This window comes from Lagopus muta, chromosome 13 (assembly GCF_023343835.1).
Source record: "Lagopus muta isolate bLagMut1 chromosome 13, bLagMut1 primary, whole genome shotgun sequence".
Classification (NCBI taxonomy): Eukaryota; Metazoa; Chordata; class Aves; order Galliformes; family Phasianidae; genus Lagopus; species Lagopus muta.
Window position 1 is genome coordinate 9,245,174 of NC_064445.1, and position 25,238 is coordinate 9,270,411.

General features: G+C 45.9%; 1 protein-coding gene and 1 long non-coding RNA gene across 2 annotated transcripts in view; one reads left to right on the plus strand and one right to left on the minus strand.

The window, feature by feature from the left end:
• SH3BGRL (SH3 domain binding glutamate rich protein like) overlaps nt 1–19,569 on the minus strand; it is a 30,360-nt gene extending 10,791 nt beyond the window's left edge. Inside the window, exon 1 of the mRNA XM_048959981.1 lies at nt 19,443–19,569. Coding sequence (XP_048815938.1) covers nt 19,443–19,487 — 45 coding nt within the window. The 5' untranslated portion in view covers nt 19,488–19,569. The remainder of the gene's footprint in view (nt 1–19,442) is intronic.
• A 3,998-nt stretch (nt 19,570–23,567) lies between these two features.
• LOC125699937 (uncharacterized) lies at nt 23,568–24,843 on the plus strand. Its single transcript, XR_007379738.1, has 3 exons — nt 23,568–23,719; nt 23,836–24,005; nt 24,589–24,843. It is a non-coding gene; the product is annotated as an uncharacterized LOC125699937 (long non-coding RNA).
• Nucleotides 24,844–25,238: the final 395 nt, after the last annotated feature.

A 25,238-nucleotide genomic window follows, 5' to 3' on the forward strand; every position in this document is an offset into this window, starting at 1 on the left:
AGACGGGTCAGTGCACCTAATGTAAGTACAAACCCTCGAGCACCATAGCTGTGCATGTTAGCAAATCTTCATCGTGGCTAAAAATAAATAAAATGGACAAGTTAATACAGCCCCAAGGAGGTCATTCATGTTACAGGCGACACATAAGAACATTTCTCAGCACACTCAGATTTACTGGTAAGAGATTTCCTCATTTGCCTTTAATAACAAGAGTCATAGCGGGAGGGGGCCGTCAGGGAAAGTTTTCCTCCATCATGTTACAAAGGTCAAAGAAAAAAGAGCCAGCACTTCCTCCATAAACCCTTCCACAGGACTAGAATATGGGAAAGGTCTTTGTAATTGTAAACTGCTCTGCCAGTACTCAGTTTTTAAGGCCACATGCTGACCTGGGAGTAAATGGAGGGGTTTTTCTCCCTAATTACATTTCAATTAACCATTTCCCACCAGTTGTGAATTACAGTTCAAGCCAACTCTCATTACTCTCAGTTCCTTAACTTGTGAGCTATCCCCCTCTGCTCATCCCCCCAGCTTTGTGTGGCTCTGGCAGACTTGGGGCTGTTTCCAGCCACAGGTAGCACAGCAGGGCTCGAGCTCAGGGCTCAGAAGACTGCAGGTGACCCTCCTTGCTGGTCTGAGAGCAGCTAGTGGAGCTGGCTGTGCTAAAAGCACTGTGCGGGAGGCAAGGGCAGCATTTTGGTCACTGCCCATCTATGGGCAAAGGAGACAATTCTCCTTCCACAGCAGTGGGAATGCCCTGAAAAGAATGAACTAGTGCTGACGCACATGGAAACCCTCTTCTTTTGGCTGAGGAAATGAGTTAGAAGATTCACAGGACATCCCCCTCCTGGCTCCTCAGACAAGAGGAACACAGAGCATTGAATGCTCCAGAAACACAGCATCCACGGCTGCCAGAGTGCATTATTTACTGTGATTTTATTTAGAAAACCACCATTAATCTCGGGCACTGGAGAATCACTGGGAGGGAAGCACCAGAAACAGAGCAGCAGGCGCCTGCCGCCGCTCCGGGGTGCTTTGTCTTACTCAGATGGGCACACACAGCACGGGGACAGAAGCCTGGAGATGGTTCCTGCTGCCCAAGTTTGGGAAGGAGCGCGGAGCTGTGGGAGCACAGGCACCTTCTTCAGCAGTTATAAGCCAGCCATGAATTATCAGCCTTTCAACAGAGAACATGCATAGAAATACATCATGAAAATGAGCAGCGTTGGACTATGATCAAGTACTGTCCCTCCTCAGGATGCTCACCAGAAGTGAGTGTTTTTGTGCTAGGGTCCAGTGTGCAGCAGTGGATGCTGTCAGTAACACAGAAGCCATGTCAGGCTGCTGGGAGTGGAGGTGGGTGATGCTGTCCAACAAATGGCAGTCCATCAGAAATGGAACTTTAACTCCAAAATGGGCAACGCTTCCCACAAAACACTGCGACACTTCACTATCAAAATATTTTTGTTTCTTCCCATCTTTTCCTCACTCATATGCACACACACACACAGAAGATGTAACCAAACAATATAAAACAGGAAGGAGACAAGGAGACAGAGGACAAAGCTGGTTTAAGTCCTTAAGGAACCTGCAGCATTTCTGCTGCACTTCAAGCCAAACTCCATTTTCTCCCAGCTTCTCAACTCAGCTACCAAGCTGGTATCCAGCACTCACTCTCACCACGGCTGACCAAGACACGTATAGATTTGTGATTCGAGGCTATTTGGTTATTTTGACAAACACTTCCAAATATAGTAAAAATATGTTCACATTATTTTAGTTCACTTTCAAGGAAGTGATTTCACCTAAGACAATTTGTCCAGATCAGCAGACTTTTGACAGCACTGGGCTAAGATGCTAACAAGCTGCCCATATAAGTTCTTTGATGAAAGCAGTCACAATGCTTGCAACAGCAGAAGGAAAATGGAAGAATCTGACATAAAAGGTGACCAGGATTGCTGGAACTTTCTTTCTGCAGGTTCCACAGGAGCACAGGGCAATGCTTGGGGACCTCAGGCTCCAAACACAAGGTGGACCAGCACCACCCCACCACAAGTAAACTTCTATTTGAAACACATTACTGAAAAGAGCTTCAAAGAAATGTCTTATTTGGTATACAGAAGCATACAAAACAGTCTTGTTTGCACTGCTGGCCAAGAAGGATTTTGCTTTTAAGTCTTGCTATTTCTTCAGTTTATAAATAAACTCCCTGCTGGACAATAGATGTGTTTTGGAAATCTATTTCTGGACCACAGGAACCCAAAGTAAGCTGACAGTCTGGGCGCTGCTGGGCCGGCCCCACGCCGACCTTCCCGCTGCTGCTGGCACCGCTCGGCTCTGCCGCTCTGGCACGAGGCGTTCCTGCTGCTTGGCGGGCATGGATCCCTGCTTCCATGCAGGGAAAACACACATAAATAGCTACATTTTTTTTTTTGCAAAGTTACTTCCATGTGGCTCTTATGCTGTTGTGAGGATTTAAAGGAATTTAAAAGCTTTCTTATTAAGTTCTCGGCCATGCTTCTATCATCAGTTCCAGCCCCTACCTGCACTGCCTCTCTCCACCTCTCAGCTGCTTCATTGTTTTATTTCATTTTCCAAACCAGCACCAGGACACCAGAGAGCAAAGACATTGCAGTGAAACTAGATCTTGCACAATTCTCATTTTAGCTTAAAGATAAAAACCGCTTTAAAAGGTTTTTACTATTTTCGATTCCAGCCTTTGGGGTTCCGCCAGAATTTGAGATAAGAAAAAGCAGTCAAATCTTGGAAGGCTTTGCATTTCAAAGCACTGCTGGTTTTAAACAAGCTGCTTCATCACTGGGGGGCCACTCCTTATATCATACAGCATATCTGTTTGTACCGTGAGGTGAAAAGTTCAGTCCAACAAGTGACATTCCTGTCTGCAGTCATACTCAATCACAAGATCTTCAAACTGCCCATTCAAACTGGTGCATTTTGAAGATGAAATTCAAATTCAGCTGTGAACGGGAAAACTACAACCATGAAAGTCTTCAGCAAACAGCAGACCTTTCCTCTACCTCAGCCAAGGAGACACCAGCCAGCAGAACAATCCTGCTTGGACTTCCAATTGCGCCTTCCCATACAACGCACCTAGCAGGAGCCAACCAGCAGGCAGCTCACCCGAGCATTTAAATACTGGGGATTCCTGGAGAGTTGCTTTCCACCCCAGGACACTGCAGCAGGACTCCTTCCACAGACAGAATACTTCTGACAGGGCTCCTTCCTGGACTCCATGAGGTGCTGTCATACTGAAGGACCCAGGGGTTTGTATAAAGCTTTTGTCGTTTGCTTTTCATTATTCACAGGAACAAGCCAGTTGTTCTTTCCCCTTATTAGCTACAAATCAGAGGTGCCAGCTGCGATGGTGCTGCTGGCCACCACTGCCATCAGCTGTGGTGAGAGGATTGAGAACTGCAGGTCCCTACAGCCCAGTAGTGCTTGAGGAGAGCTCTGCAGGATGCCTCTGAAGAGTCTCCCAGTGGTTTGTCCCACTCTTTTACTTCTCTCTGCCTGGTAGAACATTCACCTATTTTTAGGTCTGCGCAATTATCATTGCAGAACTCAAACCACTTCTTTACTCTAACTATTTTAAGCCATGCATGACACGTAGCAATACCATCATTATCTTTTCCAATGCTCAGTTACTGGTCTGTAAGGAAGAAGACTGAGGACAAATACAGCAAAACCACCGTGAACTTACATGACCTAAACCAAACACAAGAGGCTGGAAAAGCTCATGCTGTACTTGCGCTTCTTTTTTTTTTTTTTTCTACTTTTCCCTGAAGTGAGGCAGCATCCAGATTGGCTCCATATGTACTGACTGTCTCATGCTGGGAAAGCCCAGGGCACATCAGCTCGTGTCCTGCACAGCTGCTGCAGCAGAGCTGCCTTCATGTGGTTTGTCTCAGCAACTCAGAGCCTCCTGGATGGATGCTGCTCTCCCCACTGGCCACTTGCACACTAGCCCAGAGCTTGGCTGCAGCTCACCTCTGAGCTCCTGCTTCTCACCCGTGGCTCTGGAGGATGCTAGATAAAAGCAGGAAAAAGTCCAGGACTGAAAAGATGAAAAACCACCACTCAGTGCAGGGCTGAGGGAAAAATCTGAGCTAGTGAAATGTTTTTGCAATCTAACTAAAGGTTGCATTGCATCCGGAAGCACACAGTCTGCTTGCAACAGGGTGTGATCCAGGCATAAGGTAGCATGCTACACAGCTGGTTAGCCTCCACAAGCCAAGAACGTAGCTTGAACAGGGAGTGAAGTCCTTGCTTTCCAAAGCAAGACAACTTTCTCCAGGAACTACAGAAAACTATGTAAGGGGAAAAGCTGATTCGTGAGAACAAAAATAAAAGCTTCTTTTATGGATTATGATGCCATTTTGAGTGCACTCGTTCAATACCCCAATGCCTAAAAATTTGCTAAATCCCACAACAACAAAGCCCAAGCCAAAAGGCTGCAGTGCATCTGACAGCTTCATTCCTCTCAGCAGAGCAAGATACCAACACAAGCATCGCCATGGTGTGCCATGGTGTGTGCCATGGTGTCCTGGAGACTGGGATTCCCAATAGGGCCTAAGGCACCTTTCTGGACACACTGGATTTTATTCATCCTTATATGCAGAGTGCTGAGATCATGAAGCCCCGACAGGAGTCTAGCTGGAACACATTAAGCAGCCCTTAACTGTGCCATGGGCAGCTGGCAGAAGTGAAGCTGGAAGATGGGTGCTTTTCTCAGCATTGCATGGTATCAGCAATTAAAATATTTAGAACCAAAAGGCATCACTCCTTTCATTCAAATGCATGCAATTGAGCTTTGCATCGCAGCAGGATTTCCAAGTGTCACCATTTTTGTATCAGACAGAAATCAGACAGTTCTACTATCACGTTCTAATAACAAAGACCCTAAAATGCCATAAACACATCTGCATCACTTCAGAGAACTGCTTGGCTCCCTTCCGCCAGCCCACAGCAGGTTCCTCCATCCGTTACTTAGGTGCAAGGACAAGTAACATTTCCTTATTTATATCTCCTCAGCTGCTAGAAAGCAGCTGCAGAAGCACTGCCTAATGAAGCCCTGATTACTTTTTAATGTGTTTTAAGCTTACTTTCTATGAAGGCACCTTACGGATTAATACATTAGCACATCCTGCATGAAATTCTGTTCTTAACAAAGAATATTCAAGCACTTGGAGAGCAGGCAGAGAATTAATTTTTCCTTTTATACCTGCTTTTCAGAGGGCTGTTGTGTTGCTTCTGGGTTTCTGACACACAGAATATCCCATCAACAGAAAGACCTGAGCACAATTTATAAAATACCATTTAATAAACTTCAGATTTTGCTCCAGGAAATGCAAATGGACTCTGAGAAAAATCAACCCTTTTCCTCCTGAAGCCACCACATTCAGAAGGAAATCTCGCTTCTCTTTCTTGGATCCAAGGAAAAGAAGGATGGCACTGAGCATACTCCTACTCTCCCCTCACTTGCCACCCCGCAGGGTTTACTGGCCACTAGTCTCATGCTCTCTGTCCTGCCATGGCCCATCACTTGCTTTACATGCATCTATTCATCCTGTAAATTGTTTAAAGAGTCACAGTTGCCAAATGGGAGCAATGCAAAAGTCGGGATGACAAATGCTATTCCCTACAGCAGCCACAGCCTGTTAGAATGCTACAGGAAAAGCATCACTTCAAGACTTTACCACAAATATGAAGTAGGTTATTGTGTTACACTTCTCTCATATGTCCCACATTTTTAATGAAAAATTTTTCCCTAGTTAAAGGCTGGTAACACACTCCAGAGGAAGGAGCTGGAAGCTTTTGTACAGCAGAATTAATTTACTGGTGTGATCAGAGATGCTCGCTCCATTTTCACAAAAGGAGGAGGGATGCAGCAGATGCACTAACACAGCAGAGCACTGGGAGTCTAGGTTTCTGGTATTAGAAGAGGCCCCAAACCCCAGTGCATGCGTGCTGTTGTTAGAAAGCCTGTCAGCCTGAGAAGAGAAAAATGGTGACATGCAAATGAAGCTGAGTATTGCACAAGGCAGTTCTGATCTGGAAAGGCGTTAGACTTGCACTTCACTCAAAAAGGAGATCTGGAAAATGGGGGATGCCCCAGCATTGCTCGGTCCCCTTCTCAGCGTGCTGTGCCCAGCGAGTTCCCCCTGCCCGTAATTTGTGCCAGAAGCACCAGCAGCACGGTGGGGATATCTGGTGATTGGATGCAGCTCTCTGTGCTTGCACCAGCACAGAGCAGAGAAGAAAATGAGCCAGGGGACATGGCAGCGTCTTGTCCCACAGCAATATGCACATTGTACTGTGGCCTCAGGTCATCCCTATCTCAGGTCTTTGCTCTGTTTGGTGCAGATCTTCACGTATCAGGAATTTTTTTAAATTATTTCTTTTGTGAATAGACAGCTGAAGTAGGCCAAAATTAATATATCTTGCAAAGCCAAGCTGCCAGTGCTAAGCCTCCCCTTATCTCACTTTAGATGAGAATGTAAAGAAACATCAATGTATTGCAGAGCCAGAACCTCAACCTTGTGCACTGGCACCTTCCACAGATCACTGCAGCACCCAGAGTTGTCCTCTTCAAAACAGAAACACCACCATCACAATGCAAAATAAATTGACCTTTGGCAATTTTCTAAGTCAATTTTGTGGCATTTGACTTTTATGAGACTGAAAACTGCTTGCCTGCTCCAAAACCAACAGAGAGACAGCTTCCTACAGTGGGAATACAGGCTCCATTATCTTGGTTATCCATTAATGCAGCATAAGCAGTGGCACAATGTGAACTCCTCATTTATTACATGCAGTTGTTTTGTGCTGCAGACTTGGAACTTGGCAGACTGTACTCTCCTGAACATCTATGTGCCCCTGGTAACAGCAACAAAGCTCCACATGGGGTTAAAGGAAAGAAAAACAGCTCTGCTCCTCCCAAAAAAGGGTATAAAATCAACCTAACTGCTGCACATCTCAATGCGTCAGAGCTGTGAGAATGCCAGGCAGAGCAGACAGATGCACTCAGTGCCCACTGCAGTGCTCTGCAGCCATCAGCAGGCTTCCAAGGCTGCCCAGGAGGAAGAAATGCCTGCTTAAAAAAAACTGAAGTGCCCCAGGATCTGGAACAAGCTCATGGTGCTTCAGCCAGAGCATCTCCAGCAGTCTCACTGATCTGACCAATTTATGGTTTGCAAGAAAGCAGAAGTCTAAAAACAAACCTGTTGTCACGGCTTCTGAATTTTCCCTCATTAATCACTGCTTTTGTTTGCAGTCAGATGTCTGGCACAACAGCACGGAGCTACAAGCCTTGAGAAACTGCGCGTGGTTTTCCCTCTTGGACATGGATGAAGCATTCCAGACAAATCGATGCAAATCCCACAGCTGGATTTGTGCTTGTCCAAGCCTCAGGGAGGCTGGAGGAGACCCAGGGCCCCCACATCTTTCTCCCAGTCCGTCCTCCAACCCTGGAAGCAATGGAGCACTGTATGCCCACCCTGCTCACTTAGCTCAGGGTGCCAGGGCAGCCCTAAGAAGGTGAGCAGGCAGCCTGCAAGTCCTGTTCCTCCTGGCACAACTCCTTGGGACACCACACACATCTCTGCAGCCTCAGCACCTGGCCTTAGCCTCTCTACGTTACCTGCAGCACAGCACGTTGTCAGGAAATAGGAAATTCCACAGTAAGGAAAAGAGAAAAAACTCTTCAGGCTATGCTACCTCTGTCACGTGCTCCTCACGTAACTTTGAACGCAGCTTTTGTATCTCAAAGCTTCCTCTCCTAAGCAGACAGTCAGCAATAATACTTTTTTTTTTTTTTTTTTTTTTTTTTTTTTCCCCCCCAAATCATTGCTTATTTCCTGTGAAAATGGGGTTAGAGTTAATTTGGGCTTTTTCTACAAGCAGTAGAATACTACCAAATACACCACAGCCCAGTCTCACCGACAGGCTGCATGCATCGACCATAATGCAATTTAGCACACACAAGACTTATCTCCAATGAGACAGTCAGGCTCAATATCACATGAGCTGCAGAAAACTCCCTGGAACATGACAAATAGCTAGGCTAGGTTCTGGAAAGTACTCAAAATGGCTGAGAGAAATGGGGGGAAAAAGGCATTCTGGGTGCTATTGAAAACTGACTCTGCTCCAGGAACTTCAGAACTTCAGTCCTGCAGATTTGGATTTCACCACCACCCTCAGCTTTCAAGCTGGTTTGTTTGTTTTTTTTTCAGCCCATCTCCCCCTGAAAGCCAAAACAATCCTCCCTTATGTTTCTTTTCACAGAGGGCTCCAGGATAGGCTGTGGAAGCTCACTGAATGTTGGCAGCGGCCACAGTCTATGAATACTGGTGTCTGCAGCATCCCACCAGGTACAACAGCACAGGTCACGCGTCATTACGCTGCAAATGTTGTGTCTGCGCAGTGCTGGGATTTGCTGGAGAAGCAGCCCAAGAAGACAGCCTGAGGGCCAGCACCATAAACAGTAGAAGGGTGCAGTTCGGGCTGTTTATTGAAACAGCTGCTAATGTAATTATTTTTCTGAATCAGTGCATTTGTGCTGGTGATGAGGAGCCATCTATGGCAAACAGAAGAGTGAAGAAAAACATTTGACATTTCATTTGCCTGACTAGAGCAGAACTCTGGTTAGCAAATGAGTTAAGAGCACAGAGAAGCACTGCATGAGGCTCCTGTGGCTTGCAATAAAAGGAAGGTTTATTTCCTGTACAGTTTAGCACACAGGGAGACTAAATTAACTGACAAGACTAAAAGTTTACAGCATTAATTGCTGCTTCACTGCCTTTATACTGCCAGGTATTCATTATTTTTAAATAAAGCTTACTTTAAGAAGACATACAGCACGACCTTAGGGATCCCTACTCTAAATCCAGGTGCTTCTGTTCTGTATTACTTTCTGTCTGCAAAGAACTCATGTACTAGAGGCACCATTGAGCATAGAAGTCTTTTGGATGACTGCTATCAAAATGGCTATATTAAAACAAATACATTCTTCCAAGACAAGCAAGCATTTTTTTCCCCTGAACTGAAATACCAAACTATCATAACACAAAGGAAGGAAGGATTAAGAGGAAAGCTATGGATTAAAGAATAAGTTTTCCTCCTCTCTCCAAAAAGAGTCAGGCTACTCCAAAACAGAACTGCAGTTTGGTGCATTCACACCAAGGTGCCAAAAGGCAAAAGATCTGGCAAACAAATGCCTGTGTTGGTACCAGTGCTTTGCACTGCTAGTTTGCAGCTTTTGAGTTTTTTGGTTTTTTTTTTAGTTTTGAGAGCGTATCGACCCACTGCCCACAGTCCCTTCTTTATTCTAAAGCAGATTTGCTAACTTTTATATGTAACTTTAGAAACTGTCTTGAAGCACAGAGAGAGGGGGATAAACAGAAAGCTCACAAAGACTGGCTTTGCAGCTCCCAGAGCAATGCAACACTCAGACAACTTCTGCTTCTATTACCTGCAGCTTTGCCATCCAGGGCACTGCTCAGGTAACATTCTCAAGTCTTCCTTTACAGGAATGCAAAAAACGGAGCATTTTTCAACAGCTATTGCTACCCACTGGCTAAGTACTGCACACTGATGGGGGGCGGCCACCTCCAGCCCACACCTAACACTGCCCATGCCGTGCAGCCATAGCCACCAGCACAGCCATGGCCACATCCCAGCCTGCCTGCCCTGGGGTTTTAGAGCCTTCCTGTCACTGCAGTATCAGCCTTTTTTATTTTTAAAAAAACCACAAACTTCCTTTTGCCAGTGTGCAAGCTAGCATTTGCATACCACAAGCAAACACAAAGACAAATACAAACTGCATTTATTTTTTGAAAGACTAAGTGTCCCAGCTGTTATTTGCTGTAGGATGGAGTTCTCCAGACCCAGGCAAGCAGCCAAAATAGCTTTATTCCCCTGTCGTTCTTCAGGCTCAGCCCCATGCTCAGCTGCTGGCATTGGGAAGTGATGGCTATCCTAATGCCTTCCGTGCTGCTAATTTCAGTCTCAAATTATTATGGGGAAGACATAGCTGTCGGTCCAGCTGCTCCTCAGTTTATATAGGTGTGAATTCCTAGAGGAAGCAGACCCTGGGGGAGCCTTATGGACTGACTTTCATATTTTCACATGTACAGCTCAAACCTTGGCCTTCTGCAGATTAGATGAAGGCTCTCGTGGCTAACTCCCAGTACGCTCTGAGTTGGTGAAAGGAAACAGAAATTTAGAGAAAGATTGCTCAATTGACATGATGAAAGGAAACAAATTTAGAGAAAGATTTCTCAAGCACAAAGGTTTCATGGACTTAGCCACCAGAACCATGAGACGTGTGCTTATCTGCATTACAGGGCGGAAAAGAATTTCCAGTTTCTAATCAGGATTATCGGGTCACTAACATACAAGTTTGTGAACCTGCCCCTTTTGTTGTGCCTCCTTTGTACTTCTACATATATGTATTGCATTTCCCCTAAGGAAAACAAAATCCTACATCTTTTATCAATAAATGATTTCTGGCAGAACCTCACTTCTATCCACATCCATTGAAAAAGTTTTGGGGTAGATTTTTAATTCATCCATCGCGTTATTCTGCTCCTCCCCCATTCTGCTGGTTGCTCTGGAGCTGCTGCTGTGGCTGAGTAAACTCTCACCACGTGCACGGGAGTGACCTCAGATAAGCAGCATTAAGAATTTCCTAAAGCAAAACCTTGCCCCACTGTAGTCTGTGGCAAGCCTCCAGTGCCATTAACACAGCAAGATGGTCATCCCATGAGGTGAGTACAGATGTGCTGTACAAACCTGCCTGGAAACTCCTACTCTCATAAAAGTGTGGGTTTATGTGAAAACTACTATTGTTTTCCCCAGGGGCTGCCTGTTTCTGTTTACACAGGGCCTGCCAATTTATTCTGACCTACAGCAGTAGGGATTTCTGACAAACCTCCCTTACTGTCTAGGTCTAAAAATGATGTATATCAGCATCTGCTGTTCATGCTGCAAAATCATGATGGTTTTGGAATCACCCGCTGCCTGTATCATCAAACACTGATGTTTCCTGTATAAGAAATGCTAAGATGGTGACCTGCAGCAAGACAGGATGACCAGCCACACGCTCCTATGAGCTCTTGTGCACATTTTGGGTAGCTGAAAGGCACATTTTGAGAGCCCAGGAAAGAAGGAGAAATTCTAGCTTCGATCATGGAAACCCTTCCCCAGTCACACTCAAGTATTATGCAAAACCTCAATGGAAAGGTGATAACATCCCTTCCAAAACAAGTCACTCCATGATTCTATCACTCCTCCAGTTACTAAGGCCCCAGTCATAACGTGGATCCCATGGAGCATTTCATTCTAACATAAAGTAGAAGCTCTAACAACAAATCCTCTTAAGGCAAAGTCTTTCCCAACACCCAAGTACTGAGATCAGCGTCTGCCCACTGCCACCATATAACTACCAGCTCCATGCCATGTTTCTTACAGCCCTATCCTCAGCTGCTGAGCTGGACTGCAGTTCTTTAAAAGAAAACCAAGAGGAGATTTATCATTAAGCTTCCACTATTTTCTTTCTGTTTCTAAGATACAGGGGACAAATACAGTTAAAAGTTCCTCCTATATCTACAGTCTCTTGAAGCATCTCAGTGTCTGCAAAGCAGAAGGAGCTAAGATCTTAATCACAGTGGTATGGCTGAATACAAAACAGATAAAAAATCCCTTCACAACTCAAAGGATATTTCTAGTTACACTGAAGTATCCAGAGCCTTCCCATTCTTTTAGATCTACAGCCTTTGTAGTAACCACCAAACCAAAACCAAACCAACACATTCCAAACAAAGACATGCATTTTCTTCCACCAAACATTTTTTCCTGGACGACACATTCCTTGATACTTCAAATGCAAACTGTTAACGTAATTTTGGGAGCAGAGCCAATTTCATCCAAGAACAGAAGAACTTTGCTGGGTCAGATCCAATGCTTGTCTGCCCCAATATCCTGCCTCCTCCAGGGAAAGGCACACCAAAGACAAGAGCACACAGGGCAATACCACGTTGTACTTTCCCAGATGCAAATAACACGCAGCTTTGAGTCAGAGGTGTAGTAATCAGGGGCTATTAAACTATTAACTATAATAGATTTTCCCCCTTAATTTGTCTCATTGTTTCCTGAACCCAAGCAATTTTTGCCATACGCATTCTCTAGCAGTGAGTTTCTCTGGTGAACTGCATGTTGTCAAGCACTGCACATCGTCAGACACTGCAAATCATTTATCCTGATCCTGCCACCTGCAAGTCTCCTTCGCTCTCCCAGTTCTGTTATGTCACAAAAAGTTACGTACCACCACTTCCTCATTGCTCTCCTACGCCGGACGTGACTTTATCTCTCTATAACCTTCTCAGTCCTCTCTCAGCTACAGATTTCTCCCTTATTTGGTTGTTCCTCGTACAGTGACCACATTACCTTTCTCGTTTTCTCTTTTTACTTTGTTTTATTGTTTATTTAGACTGTTCCACTCTAAAGGAGATACAGACCTTAGATTTCTATATTGTTATTGTTTTACACTTTGCTCTCACTGGTTCTAAAAACTGCTGGTATTTTATTTGTTTCTTTATGACCACTATTATGGTATTTTTGTAGAATTACCTAGCTCGGCTCCAGGACTTCCTGCTAAGCAGTATGAGTTAAAGCTCAGCACTGCACAGCACTGTGGTCGTGTATGTTGATGACAGGACAGGCACAGGAGGCTGCTCTGCTGCAATGCAACTTCACCAGCAGCCTCCCTCCCTTCACTTTCTCCTTCCGGGTTGCCTCTGATTGTGCTGATCAGCACAGACCTCTGTAGCACCCCCTCCTAACTTCTGTATATTGCAAGAACTGCCTGTATGTTGCAAAGTTGATTGTTATCTGCTTTATATAACTGGTGTGTAATCAATTATGTAAGCCAAAAAAAAAACCCTTTTCTCTTATCCTATGGCAGCTTGGTTTCCTCATGGAAAAGGACCACCCTTACTCATGTGCTCAGCTTCTTCTCCAAGGAACTCAGCAGCATGGCTTTCCCCTCCCTGTGTTGCATCTGTCCACACACCTGTCGGGGAAATCTAACAGATAACATCAGTTTGTCCAGCCCAAAAAGGTATTTGTAGCTCCCAAACTTTCCTGAGATCCTTTTCAAAATCCTGTTGCCTTTGACACCACAGCACCCCAAACAGGAGATTCCTCAAGAGGCAATAGTTAAAATTTCACACTTGAGTGCCTTCAGTATCTCAAATGTTGCAGTACTCATGCATGCAAAAGGAGCCCCAACGACATTAACCTTCAGATAGCTAATTAAAGCAATCCACACATCCACTTCTCACAGGGGAAACTAAGCCCAACAAGACGAAGCTGTCTACTTCAGCTGTCAGAATCAGCTTTGCTCAGTTTGATGTTGATCCTTTACATTCTCTCTCAGTAACTTGAATCTCATCTCCCTGCCTTCTGAATTTCTGAAAGCGCTCTTAGCAGGCTCTTCAGTTGGCCTCCTGAAAACGATGTGCTCCTGGATGTCATGAAGATCAGCATGACAAATGCAGCCTGGTGCCTGCCCAGCACCAAGAGCTCAGAGCAGAGCAGCAGAGCTCAGCGCTACAGACTCTCAGAGCAGCATCATAAGGCAGAGCTCTCTCCTCTCCTGCTGTGATGGCTCATCTTTAGACCTTCTTCTTATTATATAGGGAAAAAATTTTGTTCTGTTTCCATCTTGAACAGCTGATATCTATCAATGCTTGCTCAGTTCTATTTGTCTCCTCTTTCCCCAATTCCCCCCTCTCTGGGAGGAATAAGCTGTAATAACAATGTTGCAGAGACTCTTTGGCATCCTCCTCTCATTGTATGCATGCCAATTCACTGACTTCTACAGTTTTCTGAGTGTAACCTTAATGTCTCAGGACAAGAGATGTTTCTTGTACAGCTCTGCAGATATTTCCTAAAAAAATGCAAGTGCTCAGCACTGACCTGTGGCTGCCCAGATCCTGCCCTGGGTGCTGAGCCCCTGGAGCCAGCAGAGCCAGTGCAGCCTGCCCAGGGACAGCAAAATCCTCACACGCTGCCCCAACATAAACACTGTCATCCTGACATATACAGCCACATGCAGTCTTAACAAAAAGCCTTTTCCAGCCACAACTGCAAAGCATCACTTCAATCTCTCTCACATTGTCAGAAAACTCTTTTTCTTTAAGCGCAGTAGAATGTTTTTTATTTTGATACATTAGAACTTTTGCAACAACTGCAATCAATTTAATCTTTGGCTCCATTAAAGATTTGAATGCAATATTTTAAGAAAAATGTTTGACTTATCTGGAGTTTAGAACAATGACTTGAAAAAAGAGACAGCCGGGAGGCAGGCGGAAGGGATCCTCGCTGACTGCCTAGACTCATGTTACATATTTTGTCTTCTACCCCGAGAGCTCTGACTCAGAACAATTCATACCATTCTTTCTGGGGGAGAGATGAAGTGTGGTATCACTGGATATCCAACAAAGTACTTCATGCATATGAAGTTCATAAAAGAAAGGGTTTAAAATCAATAACAAACCTATTAATGAGGCAGTTCTCACCCACAGCATATAAAATATGTGCAAAGTATCACAAACCTCTGTATACCCCTGTCAGATTGATTTTAAAAATACACACACAGCGTATTTTCCCACGTTACATGGTTTCACCTGAACTTGCATTATATGCACAACCATCTATAAAAGACCTGTATCAGTACTCCCTTCTACTAACAGCAGTGATACACACCAAGCATTTAAGCAGACATTTGCCAGCTATTCTAGTATGTGTGCTGCAGCTGCTCACAGCTTCTGGGCTGACAAACGTGACCATATGCACCAGAGCTTCGATAACACCTTTGTAACCATGAACACGAGTGCAGCAGAAGGTGTGCTTACTGCACCTAGTGCTGAGATGCTGGCTGCAAGGAACGCCAGTGCCGTGGCTGTGGCACCATTCTGCTCATGAACCGCACGGCAGTACGACAGCACAGGAGCAGAAAGCACGTAGCTTTCATTCATCTTCTCAGAGGGCAGTAGTACCTTTATTGAGACAAGAAGAGAGAAAAGGCCCCAGAGATATTTAAATGCAAAATACCCGTCTTTATACAAGCTCCATTTCTCTGTTTATTACTTTCTGGGGATTGCTTCAGAAGAATGATGCAGCTTCACCAGCCATCCCACAGCCCTGAGCTGCTGAATACAGAGGCAAGAGCTGCTGGCTGCAGACAACTCTGCTCATTCCCAGCCAGTCTCACACAAAGCTGCTCTGCCTCAAACCACCTGCTGCTGCCCCAGCACTGCCAGAAGGTGCCTCTGTGCTTCTTGAGGAGACATGGGAGGAAAGAAGAGCAGGCACCGTTGTTACCCAGTGCTTGTGCTCCAGATGACAGGCCGCACTCCTCTCCATTTCCTGGTGGGTGAGGAGGAGATGACCTCAATCTTTTCCCAAACAAGAAAACAATATGAAAATACAAAACTCTACACCCTCCCATCCCTTAATCTGAGAATGAAAAAATAAACTCAAGCTTCCTCTCCTTTTTAAAGTCATTCTTAACAGTGGGAGTCCATGATATAACATGGAAATGATAGTACTTTCTTGGTTTGGCCATTGTGCTCAATCACAACTCACTGCAAGTGAGAAGAACCAGCCATGTGCCATCAGAACTGCAGCTGGCAGTGGGATACCCTATGAACAGACACAGTCCTCTTGGACTGCACCATGAGCAATGCTGGCAGTTACTGGCAGCAAATGCACGCTTGTAAGAGTGAGAGGAATTTCAACAGCTGGCTCCTTTCCACCCGAGATCAATAAAAACAGTAAGGCAGCTGCCTTCATGGAGAAGTATGCAAGTTCTTTTGGTACTGGAGGAGAGATGGGGCAATCTCCTATTCAAAAAGAAAGAAAAACCCAAATGGAGAAAATCACAGGCTGATGCAATTCACCCTCTTCAGTCCCTATATACTACTTCTTCACAGAGCTAGAATGCCAATCACTCCTTGGCCTCTCCTCCTTTTGTCTCTTAAAGGATTTGAATAGCAGTCTGAAGCCAAATTCGGTCTCACAGCTTGCACAATCCCCATTCAAGTCAATGCTTGGGTGCTCCTGAATGTGGCATTTGTGCCTGTTGTTTCACATTCGTGGCCTCCAACACTGGCTCACATTAGGTAATGCTGTTCACTCTGGCTGCACGCCACTGAGACTCCTGGACAGGAGCTGCACGTGCACATTCCCACATTGGTGCCTACAGCTCATCTCCATAATTACAGCCACCTGTGCTCCATCGCCCAGCTTGTGGTTCAGAACCAGAAAGATCAAAGGAGAAGGGCACCTTTCAGCTGAAGACTCCCGAACTACAAACTTCAGGTACATTCAGTTAACTCTGCCTCTGAGAGGTGCAGCACCAAACCACAACACACACAAAGTCACCTTTACCATACAGGGTATACAGCAAAACCCATGAATAAACACAGGGCTTAGCAACCGATGAATCACAGCAGAGATAAGGCTGTGTACTCACCAACTCCTCGTGCTGGAGAACAGGCAGCTCAGCACCCACCCCTGGGGCTGTGACACCCATAATGAAGCATCACAACACACAGCTACAGAGGAATTAACCAGCAGAGTGTACATCACCAGAAACTCCTCAACATGTACCTCTGATATGCCCCTGCTTAGACATCAACAGCATATGGTAGTTTTTCCTCACAGACACATATCATTGAATAAAAATACTACGGAGAACAGTGCCTTGGAGAAACAGTTATAAAGCTGTGATATGCAAAACTGACTGCAGAACAAAGTATTGCTTTGCCAGTGAAAGACCACAAAACTTGGGCACCCTCCCAGACTGACAGCCCAAGGCTCCAAGGTGCAAAGCTGCCTCAACCCCTTTTCCCTGCAGCTGATACAATGCATCCAGAGCCTCACAAATGCTTTAACAACTTTCAGGAGCAAGTCATCATTTTCTGGAGAGGAGGTGATTTTCCTCCTGTTTCTAGTTTTTACTCAAGGAAACCAAAGTAACAGTGCATGGGATGCTGCTGGCAAAACAAAGCCTTCTTGGTGAGATGGAGCTGGCTTACAGGGCTGATGTTAGCAAATGACAACAACTCTGATTCGGTTCAGTGGATCTTCTGATCCACTCCCTGAGGATCCCCGCTAAGACTCTGCTGGCCCTCCAAGCAGAGACTGACACACTAATAGCTCATTTTAAGACCCAGAACAAATAACTCATTCCCTTTAACCTCATTTCATGTGAATCAGAGACTTCTTCTTCAGTTAGGTGCCTCTCTGTTTTGCTTTACGTTCAAGAATCAATTAAAATTTTTATAGCAGAAAGAATACAGCCACCCAGTGAGGTACACGGCTGAGCCTGGCCAACAGAAACACCCTGGGTGCATTCAGCAAACCAAGAACATGCAAGTCCTGCTCACTGCTCGACATCACTTCAGCTGCAGTCACTTTAGACCTGGGTATACATACGTAATAAAATTGGTATTTATGAGTCTGTTACACTCATATTCCATAAACACAAAACACGCCAGTGCTGAGATCCAAATTCCAGGGTCAAGGATGCATGAGGGAGCCTAAAACTTGGGACAAAGGTAGCACTGAGTCTCATGAAATGTACAGTTCACAAGATAAGACAGCATCACAGAAACTACTATGCCAATAATTTTAAAAACAGGAAAATGCAGTTGAGATCAAGATCAGTGGCCATCTCCCTGGAGCTTAGTACCACTACACAAACCAAAAATCAATAACTGCCATTAAGAGGTCACTGATAAGAATCTACAGCAGCAAAGCCTGTCAACCGAAAAGCTATTAACAGCTGTGTTAGAGAAAAGAATTACTTCTTCTATTTGCTAATGACTGTTTCTTTCCCTCTATAAGATTATTTTCTATAAAGCCAGCAGAAATTCTTTTTGATTTCCCTCATAAACTACCTGCTCAGGATGTCAAGACTCTTTCAAGATGTGTATCTGGTAATCTTCAGCTTTCCATCATCAGCATGTTGATGTTAGCACTGACATTGAGAGTAACAAAGACAACACAAGGACTGTTAGCATAGCATCATCCGAGGCATGAACTTCTCTGCTTTCTTCTGTGGCAAGGCTCAGCCGCTGACCAACAGAGTCAAACAAGGGGCTACCACACCACAGCTCACCAACACAGCATTTCTTCTGCTGAACATCACAGATCAGCAACTGCACTGAACCAGAGAAGGAGAATTTGGTGAAATGGGCAGTGGTGCTTCTTCCTCCTGTACATTGCTGGCCTCTGAAAGTTTGGGTGGCTACTCTAGAAGTTCACAGAAGTATCAGCAACACTGCTAACCTGTAGCTTAGATTCTATCTGCATGCAGCAAAAGTCACTGATCATTAACGGCACTCACTGGCATTTTGAAAGTCTCTTGTATATTCATGCAATGCAATAAATCCCTTGGATTTTAGGCTCTGAGTCTCTCTTTTGCAGGTCACACAGAAGAAATCAGACAACTTTCGGGACGCTGTTGCTGAGGTATATCTGACCCTAGGCACAGACTCCCACTTTTTTTTTTCTTTCATTCACTTATCTTTGAAAAAAACACAGTCTTCTGAGCCAGCTATGCCGACAGCGTGCTGGGGCTGCAGAAAACAAAACTCAGTACTCCCACAGGGCAAGAAGCTGCAGCTGCTCAGGCAGTAGCCTCACACGCCCATCGTCATTAACCATTTGGTATGAGAGCATCAGAACCCAGTGCTGACATGAGGGATAACACAACTCAGAAATGAACCTCAAGAGTAAAACCACAGCAAACTAAGAAACAGAAAATTAGTTCGCTTTGCCTTTCCAGTGCAGAACAGAGCCAAAGCGTGCTATCCACTTGGATCTGTTAAAAACAGTCCAACAGTGGGAGAGGGAAGCAAGAAGTCACAAAGCAAGCCGCTAAATCGTGAAGGAAATGACATGTTATTCGTGAGCACCGGTTGCAGTAAACAGATCTCCCTCCCAGGGCAGGATGCTGATGCTCAGACGGTGCGGGGCCAAGGGCTGAGGAGCCACGCGGTGAGGAGAATGCGGGTTTTGCTTCAGCTGGGCGGGCAGCTTTCCCCTGGGCAGCTCCGCACACCTGTGGCGGTTCGGAGCCCCAGCTAGCCCCAGCCTTTACCTAAACCCAGTGCTAACTGCCCCCAGCCCTTACCTAAGCCCGGCCCCGGCCCCGACAGCCCCAGCACGGTCTCCCCGCTGCCCTCTCCCCGCAGTCTCGCCGTCCCCGCGCTGAGCTCAGCCCCCCTCCCGCAGCCCGCCGCTCCCCGCCGTGTCACACGACAGCCGCGGATGGAGGCGGCGAAGAGAAGCCCCGCCGATGCGGTCGGATGGGCCCCCTCAGCCCGTTACAACTTTCCCGCCTCACTGCTCACCGCCGTGGATCCGGAGGAGGAGGCGATGTACACCTTGATGACCATGCCGGCGGAGAGCGGAGGGACGCGGAGCCGGGCGGGCGGGTGGGTGTGTGCGGCGCGGCGCGGGCTGGAGCTGAGGAGGAGGCGGCGGGAGGGCGGGCGCCGGGAGGACGATCCTGGGCTCGGTTCGCTCCGCCTCGCCGCTCTCACTGGGCTGCCGGCACGGCAGTCAGCGCCGCCTGGCCCGGAAGAGGGGAATATGGTCACAAATAAATAAATAAAAAGGAAAGAAAGAAATGGGTGAGGCGAATTCTCGACGAACCACGCGAGACGTGCTTGGAGGAGGGGGCTGCCCGCTGCACGGCGGCCCGGAGCCCTGCTGGGGCGGTGAGGCGGGAGCCGCGGACCGTGAGCCGAGAGCTGCGAGCCATGGCGGCGGAGCCCCGCGCGCTGTCGCGGCAGCTTCGGGAGCTGAAAGCCTCAGACGCATCTCTGCTCACGTCTCTGCCACACCGGCCCTGGTTCGGGTTGAGGCAAAAATCAGCCGGTTCCACAGAGACTGGACTCGTATAACGCCGCAGTACGGGGAGTAGGAAAAGGCCCTCTTAAAGAAAACGTATTGAGCTGTATGCATGTTCCGTGTGCGAATACAGGCGGTTAGATGCGATGCTGTCTGACACAGGAAAGAATTGAAGGAGCTAAAGATAAGGTTATGGAAGAGAGCAGCAGGTAGGAAGATGCTCTTGTCAGGAACTTTATTTTGGGAGTGAGAGGAGGGGAGAGACAGGAGGGTGGGAGCTGAGAGGCTCAGACACGGAGCGGGTTAGGCTCTAGCATCAGCTGATGGCCGTTGCCCTCATTCTGGGAGGAGATGCCCCGTTCCTCAGCGTTCTGTTGGAGTGAGCGCACGAGACAGCACCGTGCCGTTCCAGCACCCAGCTTCCTGCCCGTGGCAGCCTTAGATGCTGCAGTGGTTGGATTGTCACTTGGAGAGGTGAGAGGGGTCGAGTGGGATGGGTAGATGTTACTGTTTGGTAACTCTGAAGTGCCTCTTAAAATTTGTTTCATTGTAAAAGTTGCTCTCTGAGCAAAATGTTGGCCCACGCCAAAATAATGGCAGACTGAGCATACAGCAGAGTTCAGAGGCTCTGTTCTTTGGCTTCCCAGAATTATTGTAGCTCATCTTCCACGCAGAGCATCAAAGAAGCAAGTGACAGTAGTGCTCTCACAGGACCCACCTGAGTCTGCCCACAGCCCCTCTGCTTCTCATCTCCTTGAGTTCTGTGCCTTGGAAAGGGACTTTGCTGCTCAGTGAAAGCCCCAGTGGGAAACTTGGAACCATAACTCACTGCAATTTAGCTGCATGGTATTTTATCATTTCTATTAATTACAGCTGCTAGATGAGACATCAAAGAGTTCTTAATTATTATAGTCATGGTAGCACTTTATTAAGAGAAATTTATATTCAGCACCTGTCTCCCGCTTACCTCTATAGAAAAGTACTCCAACTACCACCTTAATTTTTTTTGTTGTTAAACATTCTGATAGCAACTTCACAGAAAATGGAAAATGCTTTTCATGATAAACACAGCAAGCTGAAATTTTACCATCTACAAGGTAAGATTAAAGAAAGGTGTTTGATCTGCTCTTGGAAACAGGAGGAAGGTATTTTGAAAATGATGTTTCTCAACAGTAAAAGAACAATTCTGAAGATGACATGCCTAATTTTGGTATCTGATACTTATCTGATTTTTTTGAGAGTGTCATAAGGTTTGTGCATGTTTTGGAAATGCAATAAGCCAAAATATTTATTTAGGATGATGGTATGCAATAAAAGCTGCCTAGTTCAGGGAATTTCAAAATTTAATGGAAATAAGTGGTGTGCTTTTTAAAACAAACAGATTAAAATTCTTCCAGGAATGTTTCTTCAGATGTGTTTGCACAGCTTCCTTTAGAACTGTTTGAGAAGTATGCTCGTAATTCCCACCTCCTCTGAAGCACGATTCTCTGTAATCTGATTAACAGTAAGGAACAGCAGAGTCAGAAACTAAAGCTTATCAGCCAAAGTGGAAAAAATACAGGTGGAGACCTGGGTAGATATATTTACTTGAACTCTGTGCTCACCTGTCCTTGTGAGGCTGAGCGACTGCCCTCTGGCCAGCTCTCCTCACAACGCCCTGCAGCTTCTCAGAGCTGAAATTTGTCTGCAATGCACAGCACCCCGCCTTTTCTCCCTGAGAAAAAAACCTGCCGTAATCATTGCTCTCAAAAGTGCGCTTTAAAAGGCATTTTATCTTCATGAAAGAAGATTTATAATGTTAAGAGTAGTGAAATGACTAGGTTTTCTTGACTCGCAATAGTAAATTTTCTACTCTATTGGCAGAAGAGTGCAATGCTTTTTATTCCCAGACTGTTAATGTAAAACCCATGGCATTATTTTTGCTTTCACTGTTAAACAACTATGAAGTGTTTAATTATCCTTCTCCAGGTAGACCAAAACCTCAAAATGAATAAATTTGATATTATGCCTGTAAGAGGAAAATCTACTGTTCTTAAGCGGCCAAGAAAAAAGTTTGTATATAACAGCTGTAATTGTCCCTTCAGTTCCCTTTTTCACTTACTGTAGTGTATGTTTTCAGAAGGTCATCTTGTCAGGTTGTATCTTTTATTCCTGTCTCTTTCACAAAAGGAAAATGGTTCAGTTGGGCTGAGTTTAACTTTGCTGTGGGTTATTTGACGAATTATGAAGCAGGAGTGCATGCAAGTACTCCTTGATGCCCACCACAAGCTCTTGCCTTGTCCAGTGAGACAGAACACCCAAGGGATGGGCCAGCCAGGGGACATAGGGCATTTAAGGTATAATGTTGCAAGCAGTGGTAAAGATCTACTTATTTCTTGCTTAAACTGAAGACCAGGATAAGAGTACTGACAAAGTAAACTACCTTCAAAAAGACAAATGGAGTAGAATCTGGCAATAAAAGACGTTACACTAATCAAGTGCAAAATCCCTCTTGTACAAAAGATCAGGAAGCACATGTGCTCCAAATGCTCCACAGTTTCTTTGTAACAACAGAGAGAAATAAATCCAGATTTAGTCATTTGGCAAGTAACGTGAGAATGCACCAGGTTTCCTTATTTTGTTTTTAATATTGCTGGAGAAGATGATCTTGATTTGTCTGAACTGAAACAGAGGAACGAGCAGTTGGTCAGAAACATCAGCTAAGCATTCTCAATAGGAAATAAGAAATCTATTCTTTCATTTCCAATCCCAGACTACCATTCCTGCCAGTAACTCGAGCCAGAAGGCAAACAGTAGCTCAGATCGTGTCCTCTGGCTTCACCACGCTCTGCAAGAGAAGTGTCCCACTGGGCTGTTGTGTGTGGAAGCTTCCTGCCAGCATGCTGGAGCAGGTGCTAGGGTGCTCCAGGAGCTCTGCATGCAGCAGCATGACTGCAGCTGCATGATTGCATGCAGCAGCAGCACCATGGGGATTCCCATGAGTTCTTGTTCTCACTTGGAAATGAAGACAGGCTGCAGTTCTGAGCCTCCATGTGTAACTGGGTAAGGCAGCACGAGGCGAGCATGGGGTTCGTTTTTCTTTCTTTTCATCTACTTAATACCTCTGTGGTGGGACTGATAGAGTTGTTACAATCCCTTGTAATGTACAGGCGTGTGTCTTTATGATGTAGAACGAACAAAAGTAACATCAATCCACCTCCCTCCTTGGACTTTGGCTGGCACCAGTACTAGTTTTTGTAGGGTTCTTTACATTACGAAAAGCATCACTGGACATCATCGCTATGAATATTACAGATAAGAGCAGGATCAAAGCAAGGCAACATGGCAAACATTTTGCTAGTCATCAGTCAAAACAGCTTTTTATGTCTTTAGCGACGACGATTTCCTGACAAACCTCTGCTCCTGAAACCCGCTGCAAATGCAAGACCACCTCGTACTCTTTCACTAAGAGGAAGCGCACATTTCAATTCGTTTTCAAACGCTGGGACCTCCCTGAAGCAGCTTTCTCCCAGCAGAGCCCTCCCTCCGGGCCGAGCCCAACGATGGGCGGGCGGAGAGGGACGGACGGCCGGGAAGGCGGAGACGGGGGGCGGCTCGCTGCCGGGGCGCGCCCCCTGCTGGCACGGCCGCCACGGTGCCGGACCCGCGGGGGAAGCGGCCGGGCCTGGGCTGTGCTCGGCGGTCCCACCCCGAGCAGCGCTGGAGCCGTCGGTTTGATTCTCAGCACGCAACAGGCAATTTTAATTCTTTGAATAACGTTGTATTGCTCCGATAGGTAGGCTTTTATAGAGATAAAGACTAATTTGGGGGGGATAATACTACTTTTATTTTTTTAATATTGTTCCGATAGTTCAGTGCTTACACAGCCCCTCTCCTGGACCTCCATTTTAGACGTCCATTTTGAGCACCTTGGAGCGCCCACATCAGTGCTGCTCTTTGGATCATCAGTGTGCTTTTGGAGCACATCTGCCACACTGTGCTTGGACATGCTGGCACAGAGCAGCCTCACAGCCGCCCATTTCATGGCATTCAGATGACACCGGGCTGGAGAAAGGCTCCAGGTAAGCACACAGTACCCTGCAGCAGCTGTGTGAACACAGGGCCCTCTGTACCAGTTCTGTCACTGTTCAGATGCATTCCCACTGCACCGCACTACCTGCAGAGGTAGGCACAACCAGAACTGCTGTGAGCAGGTGTGGCAAAACAAACACAGACAGCTCTGGCAAACATTTTTGGCAGACAGTATCTTTTACATGAAGAAAAAAAAGCACCCTGCACTGCTGCTGGCACAGGCTGTAACATGACTGCATGCAGCAGCAGGTCCAGGGCTCAGCAGCAGCAGCAGCAGCATGGGGATTCCCACTGCTCCCTGAAGCTTCTCGTCCCAATGCTGACCTCCATCCAGGCAAAGGCTGGCCAGCTGCAACTCCTTCTTATGGTTTTGTCTCTCATTATCCTTGTACCCAGCACTGGCAATCCATCCCACCAGCTCCAAGCCATGGCCTGACTAGTCCTGTTGTGCTCTGGGCATCTCAAAATGGCTGTTGGAAAGGCTTGTAAAAAACAAGTGCTAAAGGTGGTGTGGCTTTGAAAATCTTTGCTATGCTCTTTTGGTCACAGCCCTCCCATGTGCTGTCTCTCCAGGAACTGTTTGTAAAAGCTGGTGCTGCATTAGCCATCTCCTAAGGCTTTGTGTGGAAGCAGTTTCAAAGGAAGACTTGCACACTTCTGCAGGGATGGTGGGGACCATCTGGCAATGGTTAGTTTGTTATTATTCACTTTGTCAATTTATTCTAACCCTTACTGGTGCTTCAATGTGAGAAAGATCCTGAGACAAGCTTGTGAGTTCCTTTCTGGGAACTACCCCAGCCTTCTTCACAATAAACACATGCAAAAAGCTCATTTGGGGCTTCTGTGGCAATTCTGTCTTTTCTGTGTATTCCTTTGTATACCTTGATAGCAGATTGGCTCTAGAAGATGTCTCTCAGGCTTCCTGCTCCTGATGAGACTGAAAAGCTTTTTCAGTCTTTCTGCAGGTTGTGTGTTAGAGTTACATGTTTCAAGAAGGACAGAAGTCAAAGGAGGGATTCTGTGGATATTTTGCCTTTGTTCAGAAATGTCTTGAGTTGCTTAGGCACAAAAGGGTGATCTAGGAAAATATTCATCAAATATTCATCTGACATCAGGAAGAGGTTCACCTTTTCTTTGCAGGAAATTCCTGCCTCAGGCAACAAATATTCACCAAATATTATGAACAAGCAAACATTTTGAAAACATTCAAGACATGATTAGCA